The sequence below is a fragment of the Ornithorhynchus anatinus genome, chromosome 1, assembly GCF_004115215.2.
Source record: "Ornithorhynchus anatinus isolate Pmale09 chromosome 1, mOrnAna1.pri.v4, whole genome shotgun sequence".
Taxonomy (NCBI): Eukaryota; Metazoa; Chordata; class Mammalia; order Monotremata; family Ornithorhynchidae; genus Ornithorhynchus; species Ornithorhynchus anatinus.
In genome coordinates, this window is record NC_041728.1 from 73,484,193 (window position 1) to 73,496,436 (window position 12,244).

The window sequence follows — 12,244 nt, forward strand, 5'->3', positions numbered from 1 at the left end:
CCAAGGTTTCTGCCTTACTAATCTAAGCAGTGTGGAGTATATTAACTACCAAATTATAAAGCAAGTATAATTTCTACTGTATAATGGCCAAATCAGTTGCTCCAAAATTTTATATCTACTATACGTATGGACAGCATGGATACATTTCATCTAATTAGTGCCATGAATGTATTATACCCAAATTGAATTTGTTTCCAGAGCTCTCCACAAATTATAAAAATCAAGACTCAGTGGATGATTTTAAGGAAGTATTTCTTCATTAATTGCTCACAACATATTCACTTGTATTTGGGAACAGTACACCAAGAGGAAATACATATTTCTGAAAGACAGACTCATCCCCTTAATAGGACCATGAAAGTAACACTCAAACACCAAGGTTTATCCCTTCTAGAGACCTCAATTAATGGCTAAGTAATACCACATCTTTCAAAGATGGCAAATGCTAATTCCAAGTTATAAAAGTCAAAAATCCATGGGCTCTCTCCCGCTTGGATTTTTTTAAATTTAGAAAATATTAACAAAGTGTTTCCAGGAATATAATAGTCTCCTGTGCCTCAAGCTAAAACGTAGAGTGAGGATGAAATTGATCTTCACTGACCACACCCAACCTACATTTGAATTTCCTTGTTGAAAATGTGCCCTAAAATGTGGCCAATTACTGTTATTCATCTGCATGGCCGGGCTCTACCAGATACCTTTCCTTTTCAAGTGCAATACTCAGCACACAGTAAGAACACTTAATACCATGGATTGAATACACAAGTAAAATAGTTAATTCATAGAATACTTCAATTCTGGCCAGGTCTACTGAAGAATGTGCTGTTTATCCCAATTGGGTAGTGACTAGAAAGGTACCCTGTTATTTCAAAGTGTGACTAGTGGGGACATACTGTTTTTTTCAAGTTAGGGAGCTTGGATTTGAATTCTGGCTCTACCACCTTCCAGTCAAGTGATCTTGGGCAAGTCACATAATTTTTCAGTGGCTCCATTTCCTCATCAGTAACATGGGGATTCGATACCTGTTGTATGACCTACCTAGAATGTGAGCTTATGCCAACTGTACCTCAATCTTAACCACCTCACCTCCAACCCCTTACTCATGTCATGCCTCTGGCCTGGAACACCCTACCATTTCATAACCAACAGACAATTACTCTTCCCACCTTTGAAGTCTTACTGAAGGCACATCTCCTCCAAGAGGCTTTCCCTGACTAAGCCCTCATTACCTCTTTTCCCGCTCCCTTCTGCATCACCTTGATTTTTTCGCTTTATTCATCACCATCCCCTCCTAGTCCCACAGCTATGTACATACCCATAATTTATATAAATGTCTGTCTCCTCCTCTAGACTGAAAATCTGTTGTGAGCAGGGAATATGTCTGTTACATTGTTGTGTTATACTTTCTCACACACCTAGTACAGTGACCTGCACACTGTAAGCGTTCAATAAATACAATTGATGTGAAAGAGGGACTACATCCGACCTGATTAACTTGAATACAATGGCACACAGCACACTGCACTTGGCACATAAGCACTCAAATACCCCAATTATTGTCAAACAGGGAAAATAGTATTATCTTCAGATAAAAGCACAAATCAAGATATATCGTGGGATAAGGAGATCTGTCCACCTTGCAAGCTCTGACTTCTCTCCTTCTCCACAATCCTGTATCTCCTCCTGCCAAAAATTATTTGACGTGGAAGTTCCCCCTACAATTCAAGTTCAGTTTGTCCAAAATTTAATTCCTCATCTTTCCTCCAAATCATCTCCTCCTCACTTTCCCATCACTATTGACAGAACAACCATTTTCTTCTCCTTAAGTCAACATCCTTTGTATTATCTCTAACACTTCTCTTTCTTACAACAATAATCAGTCAACAAATGCTGTCAAATTTCTTTACATCTCTATCCAAAGCAGGCTAGTTCAAGCATTTATATCCCAACTGGATTACTGCATCAGCCTCCAAATACACTTACCCAGATCCAATCTCTTCCCTCTCCGGTTCACACTTCTCTACTCTGCTGCCTGGATCATTTTCCTAAAACATCACTTTATGCACATACCCCCATTCCTCGAAAGCTTTTATTGCTTATCCATTCCTCCTCACTTCAAGCAGAAACTCCTGAATCAACCAGCCAATGACATTTATTGATCACTTACTGCATGCAAAACACTGTACTAAGTTCCTGAGAGAATACAATAGAGTTGGTAGACACAATCTTTACCAACAGGAGTTTAAAGACTGTATAGGGAGACTGATGTGGAAAAAAACTACATCTTTATATGTTCAGGAGTGCTGTGGGGGTGGGGTGATAAAAATCAAACTACTTACCGTGTAAAGACCAAAGTGCACATGTGATGCAGAAACTTTCACTTCAAGGTTCTCAACCAGTTTCTGCCCCTCTATCCTCTCTCTCCTACCACTATAATTTCTCTCAAGCCAATCTACTCAAATACCTCATTCTTGTTTCTCACCACTAACCTCTTGCTCACATCTTCTTTCCTGCCTGGAACTCCCTCCCACTTATATTCAACAGATCACTGAGTTCCTCCATCTTCAAAGCCCTTCTGAAACCAGCATTTTCTCCAAGGAGGCTTCCATGACTCTTCTGTATTCTGTCACTTCACCACTACTGTGATACCTGCCACTTAGATGATATCCCCCATTGCACTTAGAGCATACACTTTGGCTTCTTCCTACCTGTACTTGATTTTAATGTATTGCACTATGTTTTAATTTTTTTAAGGTTAGCAACCATGCTTACTAAATTGACTGTACTTTTTCAAAAGCTCATAGAGTAAGCACTCAAATATTGATTGGTTTTATAATTGCCCTGAAAATTTAAAATTAGCCTAATTTCCAAAATTCCTTCTGCTTTCCCTCTAGTCATAAGCATTATCTGCAATCATGCAAAATTTATTTTAATTGGCTTGACCTTGTGGATTTGAAACATTAGATAATTACATAGTAAAACAATCATTTAGTCCCTTCTAAGCCAATGACTGGGAAATCGCTAAAGATTAGTATTGTTAAAGTTAAAATTATATCTCAAATCTACAGCAGTGGCCTTCAAGATTGAGTTTTCTGAAGCACTTTGTGCTACTAAGATTGACATTTTTAGTCTTCCTGTTCTGTTGGAAAGTATTCATTAGTTTGTAATTCTATCCAAAACTCAGATTTCATCCCTTTCAGAATCTTTTTTCAAATGTTTTCTTAAAATGCTACCATTTCCATCGCCGCATGAACATATTAAGAAAACTACATTTCCCCCTTTATAGCTTACTGGATTCAGGCAAAATCCTCAAATAATATCTAATAGACATTTCCTTGAATTTTCCAAAGAGATACGCACAACTGGAAACAATCATGAGCACTGCCTAATATGAATATTTTCAAATACAATAAAACATCTATTATTACCTACTTTTGATTACCTATGATTTTCAATTAGGTATAATACATAATTTGTAAATCTGAAAAAATATATCATTTGGTTATTAAAAATTTCAATATAGAAAATACAGTTACACTGCAGAACTGGAGGTGTTACCTGGAAACATCATTATGTGGGCAATAAATTACACTATTTTTCAGGAATTATATTCTAAATACTCACAGGTTCTCCTCGGTGTCCTTCCAGTCCTGGAGCACCCTGCTCCCCAATTTCTCCCTTTGAAAAGAGTTGACAAACATATGTGAGTTTTCATCTCCTTGAAATCAGGGATCATGACAACAACCGTATTGTACTCTTCGAAGCACTTAGTACAGTGCTTTGCAAACAGTGAGCACTCAATAAATAGCACTGATTGTTTCAACACTCAAATAACATTCTTGTTCTTTAACAAAGCATTCAAGTAGGAAAATAGTTTGGAGCTGGGTTATTAAATGTAGATTATTCCTCATTACTTCTCAGAGATATATAAAATTGCTTTAAAAGAACCAGAAAAGACCACACCATTTATTAGTAATTAGGGCAAATATTTCCTTTACAGAAGTTAAACTCTGATATCTACAGCATATTCTCATTTCTAACAACCAATTCCAGAAGGTGGCCTTCACTTTCAGTAGTATAAACTACAGATTGACTGACTCAGTAATTAGCTGTTTTATCACTTTTAGGAGCTAACTGCTCCTTCCTTAAAAAAAAAAAAAGCTGTACATTTGATCCCTTCCTCATGTCCTGCCTCTGGCTTGGAACAAGCCCACCCTCCTCAAATCTGACATACGACGACTCTCCCCACCTTCTAACCCTTATGGAAGGCACACCTCCTCCAAGAGGCCTTCCCTGACCAAGCCCTTCTTTCTTCAGCGTGGCGCAGTGGAAAGAGCACGGGCTTTGGAGTCAGGGCTCATGAGTTCGAATCCCAGCTCTGCCACTTGTCGGCTGTGTGACTGTGGGCAAGTCACTTAACTTCTCTGTGCCTCAGTTCCCTCATCTGTAAAATGGGGATTAAGACTGTGAGCCCCACGTGGGACAACCTGATTCCCCTATGTCTACCCCAGCGCTTAGAACAGTGCTCGGCACATAGTAAGCGCTTAACAAATACCAACATTATTATTATTATTATTCCCTCCCACTCCGTTCTGCACTGTTCATCCCCCTCCCAGCCTCATAGCACTTATGTACATATCTATAATTTATTCATTTATACTAATGTCTGTATTCCCCTCGAGGCTGTAAACTCATTGTGGGCAGGGAATGTCTGTTTATTGTTATATTATTCATTCATTCAATAGTATTTATTGAGCGCTTACTATGTGCAAAGCACTGTACCAAGCACTTGGAATGTACAAATCGGTAACAGATAGAGACAGTCCCTGCCCTTTGACAACCTTACAGTCTAATCGGGGGACACAGACAGACAAAAACAATAGCAATAAATAGAATCAAGGGGATGAACATCTCATTAAAACAACAGCAATAAATAGAATCAAGGTGATGTACATCTCATTAACAAAACAAATAGGATAATGAAAATATACAGTTGAGCAGATGAGCACAGTGCTGAGGGGAAGGGAGAGGGGGAGGAGCAGAGGGAAACGGGAGAAAAGAGGGCTTAGCTGAGGGGAGGTGAAGGGGGAGTAAAGGGGGAGCAGAGGGAGCAGAAGGAAAAGGGGAAGCTCAGTCTGGGAAGGCCTCTTGGAGGAGGTGAGCTCTAAGTAGGGTTTTGAAGAGGGGAAGAGAATTAGTTTGGCGGAGGTGAGGAGGTAGGGCATTTCAGGACAGTGGGAGGACGTGGGTCAGGGGTCGAAGGCAGGATAGGCGAGAACGGGGGACGGTGAGGAGGCGGGCGGCAGAGGAGCAAAGCGTGTGGGGTGGGCAGTAGAAAGAAGGGAAGAGAGGTAGGAGGGGCAAGGGGATGGAGAGCCTTGAAGCCCAGAGTGAGTTTTTGTTTCGTGCGGAGGTTGATAGGTAACCACTGGAGGTTTTAAGAAGGGGAGTGACATGCCCAGAGCGTTTCTTCAGGAAGATGAGCCGGGCAGTGGAATGAAGAATAGACTGGAGTGGGGAGAGACAGGAGGAAGGGAGATAAGAGAGAAGGCTGACAATAATCCAGCCAGGATATTATGAGAGCCTGTAACAGTAAGATAACTGTTTGAGTGGAGAGGAAAGGGCGGAGCTTGGCGATATTATAAAGGTGAGACGGGCAGGTTTTGGTGATGGATTGGATGTGTGGGGTGAACGAGACAGCCTCCCAGGCAGTTAGTACAGTGCTCTGCATACAGTAACTTCTTAATAAATATGAGTGAATGAATGAGTTTATAAAGAGGTCACTGGATTTAAGATACAAATTAATAATTTCAAATATTTGTTGCCAGTTGCTAAATTGCAGGAGTTCATCAAAATGCTTAAAACTGGAAAAATACAAGAAGTAGGTGACAAAGTCCATTTATAGTCTATTTTTAAAGATCATCCAGCTCTCCTTGATCCCCTCCTTGTGAATATCAGGATCAGGGCTAGGCTACTTTAGAGAGCAATAATAATAATTAGTGGTATTTGTTAAGCGCTTATGACATGTCTGGGATGGATACAAGCAAATAGGTTTGGATGCAGTCTGTGTCCCACATGGGCCTCATGGTCTTAATCCCCATTTTACAGATGAAGAATTTGAGGCACAGAGAAGTGAAGTTACTTGTCCAAGGTCACACAGCAGACAAGTGACAGAGCTGGCATTAGAACCTAGGTCACTCTCCCAGGCCCACGTTATTTTCATTAGTCCACACTCGCATGCCTCAACTACCTGGTGAACGCTGAGCTGTAGCAATACACTGACCATCACCAGAATAGCACCTGGGTGTTTGGGGTTTCAGGGATGGGAGGGTAGTGTGGTTAATGGTACTTGTGAAGTGCTTATGATGTGTCAAATACTGTCCTGGCATAGATATAATTTAGGCTGGATGGTAGGGCTCAAAATCTAAGTAGAAAGAAGAACAGGTATTGAATCCCCATTTTTCAAATGAGAAAACTAAAGCTCATGAAAATTAAGTAACTCTTCCAGGGTCACATAGCACATAAGTGGCAGAGTCAGAATTAGAACCTATGTCTTCTGGCTCCTAGGCCCATTCTTTATCCACTAGGCTGTGGTGTGTGAAAAGATGTTCTGGGTAGCTACCATGACAACAGCATAATCAATATCATGGCATTCAATGCTAATTCACAAGCAGGGGATAGGTCTCCCAAAGGATATCATGGACACAGCCCATAGAGGTATGGTGCCTAGTGCCCAAGTGAGGTGCAGGTGCTGTGTCCCTGCTCAATGAAAACCCACTGAGTTGGGCAGCCTCTTTAGCTTTATGGGAATGAAGAGACACCAGAAATAAGCAAAATATGAACTGGAGATTTTCATAGGTCAATAGAGTCTGTAGTTCCCTTTCTCTTTTGATTAATGTCCATATTCAGATTGCTTTATTCTACCCTTAGCAAACTATTCCCCAAATCAGCCAATTTCCCTTTATTTTGGGAAATAAACCATCCACTTTTTCCTTAAATAACTATATCTGTAAATATAAGTCCTTGGGATAAGATATTTCAGATGCCTGCCTTTAAAGTTCTTATAACAGTACACAAAAAACTTGCTTTTTCCTTGTATCAGTGCTACTATAACAAGAAAAATCTATTTTCAAACAATTATGCCACACTGGCTTCTTGCCTGAGAGTACATTTCATTCTTCTAAAAGCAGCAAAACAGGAATTTCATATGGACATGGGCTCACATAGCCAAATTGAAACAGGTTTCAAAATGAAAACACATGCATCCAGGACACTTTGCTTAGCCAGGTTAAGCACCTGGCATAGAATCCCTGACGGAATGTACTCGGAACTCTATTTCAGTTCACACATACCACAATTCTCATAAAGGCACAGCCACTTTAGAAAACATACTGGAGCAATGAGGCCCAGAATATACTAACCAATCTTTATTTTTCTTGTTTTTTTAAAAAAAAACCAAAAACCCAGTCCAAACTTTCAATCATGATGTGTGTGATGGCTATTTAGCATTGTAGTATACAGGAAAGAATTTTTCCAGTTTTGAAAATTCTTATGTCTGAAAATATTTCAAAGCCCCAATTTTTCCTCTGCTCCAGCTTTATTTACAAGCACGGTCCAAAACTTTTAGAGTATGGGATAATGTTTTCCTGCAATCTAAACTACCCAAAGGAAAAATGAATCGCTGCCAATTCAATGATTCTATAGGTGGGAAAAAGTTATTCCAGACAAACCCTGAAGAATAGGAAATGGGCAGAAATGAAAATGACAGGAATCACAAATTGTTCTATTTTAAATATTGAAACATCTCAAGGAGTCAAGTGACCATATTTCAGGAGTTCAAAGTAGGCTGGGGGAAGAGTATCCAGGACTGGGGCTTCTATGAGGAGAGAGCAGTGGCACATGATTAAGAGTGGGAAAACAGAGACAGAAAGATGGAGAGAGACAGGAGGCCAGGAGACACAAAGGTAAGGCATAATGAGATCATTCATTCATTCATTCATTCAATAGTATTTACTGAGAGCTTACTATGTGCAGAGCACTGTACTAAGCACTTGGAATGAACAAGTGGGCAACAGATAGAGACAGTCCCTGACATTTGACGGGCTTACAGTCTAATCGGGGGAGACAGACAGACAAGAACAATGGCAATAAATAGAGTCAAGGGGAAGAACATCTCGTAAAAACAATGGCAACTAAATAGAATCAAGGTGATGTACAATTCATTAACAAAATAAATAGGATAAAGAAAATATATACAGTTCAGCAGACGAGTACAGTGCTGAGGAGATGGGAAGGGAGAGGGGGAGGAGCAGAGGGAAATGGGGGGAAAAGAGGGTTAAGCTGCAGAGAGGTGAAGTGGGGGTAGAAGGGGAGCTCAGTCTGGGACAGCCTCTTGGAGGAGGTGAGTTTTAAGTAGGGTTTTGAAGAGGGGAAGAGAATCAGTTTGGCGGAGGTGAGGAGGGAGGGTGTTCAAGGACCGCGGGAGGACGTGGCCCAGGGGTCGACGGCGGGATAGGCGAGACCGAGGGACGGTGAGGAGGTGGGCGGCAGAGGAGCAGAGCGTGCGGGGTGGGCGGTAGAAAGAGAGAAGGGAGGAGAGGTAGGAAGGGGCAAGGTGATGGAGAGCCTTGAAGCCTAGAGTGAGGAGTTTTTGTTTGGAGCAGAGGTTGATAGGCAACCACTGCAGGTGTTTAAGAAGGGGAGTGACATGCCCAGATCGTTTCTGCAGGAAGATGAGCTGGGCAGCGGAGTGTAGACTGGAGCGGGGCGAGAGAGGAGGAAGGGAGGTCAGAGAGAAGGCTGACACAGTAGTCTAGCCGGGATATAACGAGAGCCCGTAGCAGTAAGGTAGTCGTTTGGGTGGAGAGGAAAGGGCGGATCTTGGTGATATTGTAAAGGTGAAACTGGCAGGTCTTGGTAACAGATAGGATGTGTCGGGTGAACGAGAGAGACGAGTCAAGGATGACACCGAGATTGCGGGCCTGAGAGACGGGAAGGATGGTCGTGCCATCCACGGTGATAGAGAAGTCTGGGAGAGGACCGGGTTTGGGAGGGAAGATGAGGAGCTCAGTCTTGCTCATGTTGAGTTTTAGGCGGCAGGCCGACATCCAGGTGGAGACATCCTGGAGGCAGGAGGAGATGCGAGCCTGAAGGGAGGGGGAGAGGACAGGGCGGAGATGTAGATCTGCGTGTCATCTGCGTAGAGATGACAGTCAAAGCCGTGAGAGCGAATGAGTTCACCGAGGGAGTGAGTGTAAATGGAGAACAGAAGAGGCCAAGAACTGACCCTTGAGGAACTCCAACAGTTAAAGGATGGGAGGGGGAGGAGGCACCAGCGAAGGAGACCGAGAATGACCGGTCATAGAGGTAAGAGGAGAACCAGGAGAGGACGGAGTCCGTGAAGCCAAGGTGAGATAAGGTATGGAGGAGGAGGGGATGGTCGACAGTGTCAAAGGCAGCAGAGAGGTCAAGGAGGTTTAGAATGGAGTAGGAGCCATTGGATTTGGAAAGACGGAGGTCATGGGGGACCTTAGAGAGAGCAGTCTCGGTAGAGTGGAGGGGACGGAAGCCAGATTGGAGGGGGTCCAGGAGAGAATGGGAGTTAAGGAATTCTAAGCAGCGATTGTAGACGACTCGTTCTAGGATTTTGGAAAGGAAGGGTAGTAGGGAGATAGGGTGATAACTGGAGGGGGAAGTGGGGTCAAGAGCGGGTTTTGGGCCCAGATGACTTTTGCTTAGGAAAATCAACAGGCAGTAGTAGGAAAACAGGAAGAGAAGCACAGAGAAGTTAATCCTCTCCTGCCTCTGCCTCCTGCTGTTTCCTAACGCTGCTATCGGAGGCATTTATGGCATAGGGGAAACTAGGCTCAAACCGCCTGAATGATAGCTAATGTCATCACTTCGAGAAGCAGTCCCTGTAGTAGTATTGCAATGGTGGCCACAGGCCTGAGAAGATACAGAGGCCAGGGTTCATATTCTAGAAAGTGTGTCTTCCTGCAGCCTCTCTTCCCACTTAGCTATTGCTACTTGTCATTTCTGCCACTTCAGCCAAACACGGGACTTTTGAGGAGGTCACAGGCAATTTTTCATGTGTTGGAGTAAGTCTCTGAAATTAGGGGGTGTTCTTCATCAGACAAACTTTGTTGAGCTATTGACAGATAGCTCAACAAACAATGAAATATTGAGCAGGCATGGCAGAGACTGGTGACTTATGAGACCATGGAAATTAGAAGTAGCCACACTAGACTTGGACTAATCTCTTGTCTAACATATTCAGGAATTAGTGAGAACTAGTGAGGCAAGCAGGGAGGTCTTTAGGGTCCCAAGTTAGGAATTATTTGCTAACACCAGTACTAGTGGCTTCCATAGGCTGCATTCTCTAGCCATCTACCTCATTGGGTGGGAGAACATATAGAGGATGATGGAAAGAATAGAAGCTCAGAGACGCCCAGTTCATCTGGCTTGCCTGAAAGGCTGACAGTTATGGGCACCTGCTGATGGATAACAGTTGGGGCCAGCGTTTCTTTTTACTAGAGTTCCAGTTAGATGAACCAACTGAGAAGCAGCATGGCCTAATGGAAAGAGTATAGGCCAGTCAGAGGACCTGGGTTCTAATCTGCCTCTGCCAAATGCTTGCTGTGTGACCTTGGGATAGTCACTTGTCTTCCTCAGTCACCTCAACTATAAAATGGGGATTAAGTACCTCTGTTTCCTCCATATTTAGACTGTAAACCCCATGTCCAACCTGATTAACTTGTATCTACCCCCAGTGCTTAGAACAGTGTGTGACACACAGTAAGTGCTTAATACAATAATAATAATAATAAGTTAACTCTGGGGTGGTCCTGACACCTTCATCCAAGGAGTGCATTTGGAAGGACCAACAAACCCCTCAGAAGATTCTTGGAGAAGCAAACTCTCAGTAATTTGAGGCTCAATTCTATTATCCAGATTATGAAAGTCCTTTGCTTTTTTCCACTCCTATGCCTTGCCTTTTGGTCACTACATCTAATAATGAGTCAGCGAAGGAAGGGATAAATGTAGAAATTTGAGTCTGTCAGTAAATATGGTGAAGTTGTTCCTTAGTCACAGTTCTTGTCTTACACAGAGAACACAGTCTGGTGTGATTATCTTGTAGTGGAGTGTTTGGCACATGGTAATACCACAATAACTATTATTATTGTTGTAGTAGAGGGTAGGAAGAGGATGGGAGCTATTAACCCAATAGAAACTGATGGGTAATCTTTAAAGATCACTTAGTGATTTAATATGCATTCAGAACCCATATTTAAAATAATAATTTACTGCATTTGGGATGTGCCTGCCCCTTAAGCATGGATTAACATGAATGGATAAGGAGGCACTAGGATCTCCAAACTAGATAAATGAAAGCAACCTGTTTGAAATGTAACAAGCTCCTGGGCACTGGGCCTAGGTCAACCAGCAATATCTGGGAAATAAATCCTAATTGGCTGTTGTCCTCTTGCCCTACCTCTCTACCTCTCGGTCCATTTAATATATCAATGTCCTATCTGGCAAATGCCATGACATTTTGGGGACCAGGACAAAGAAGAAAAAAAATAGTTGTAATGGGCCAGTAGTTTTGTCTCCAGTTATTTAGCCTGTTAGTGACTGAAAGATAAGTAGTGATTTATTAACAATATCAAGTTAGATATGTATTTTGAATTCATCATTTTTTATTGCTCAATTTCTAGTGTCATAACGATGGCAGAAAGCATGATGTGTCTGAGGACCACATTTCTACTTTAAAGTTGGGTACCCATTTTTTTTAAAATGGTATTTGTTATTCGCTTACTATTCAATCATATTTATTGAGCACTTACTGTGTGCAAAGCACTGTATGCGCCAAGTACTCTTCTAGGTGCTGGGGTAGATGCAAGGTAATCCGGGTGGACACAGTCCATGTCCCAATTTGTGCTCACAGTCTTAATCTCCATTTTATAGATGCGGTGACTGAGGCACAGGGAAGTCAAGTTACTTGCTCAAGTTCACACGGCAGACAGCAGCAGAACCAGGATTAGAAACCCAGGTTTTTCTGACTCCCAGGTCTGGGCTCTAACAACTAAGCATGCTGTTTCCCCATTCTAACTTGAGTAGCTCTGCCAAACATCTTTCACGCTCAGTCTGAGTTTTCAGGCCTATAGCCCTAAATAATTTGCACAAGAACAGCAAATTTTTATCCTCAAATGCATTAATTTTGCTGTTTCTAAATTTCCTTAACATA

At 42.2% G+C, this 12,244-nt stretch overlaps 1 protein-coding gene across 2 annotated transcripts in view; it reads right to left on the minus strand.

The window, feature by feature from the left end:
• Window positions 1–12,244, minus strand: part of COL21A1 (collagen type XXI alpha 1 chain) — a 111,508-nt gene that overhangs the window by 31,719 nt on the left and 67,545 nt on the right. For both annotated transcript variants that reach the window (XM_029074220.2, XM_029074226.2), the window contains one exon: window positions 3,625–3,678. In XM_029074220.2, coding sequence (XP_028930053.1) covers window positions 3,625–3,678 — 54 coding nt within the window. The remainder of the gene's footprint in view (window positions 1–3,624; window positions 3,679–12,244) is intronic.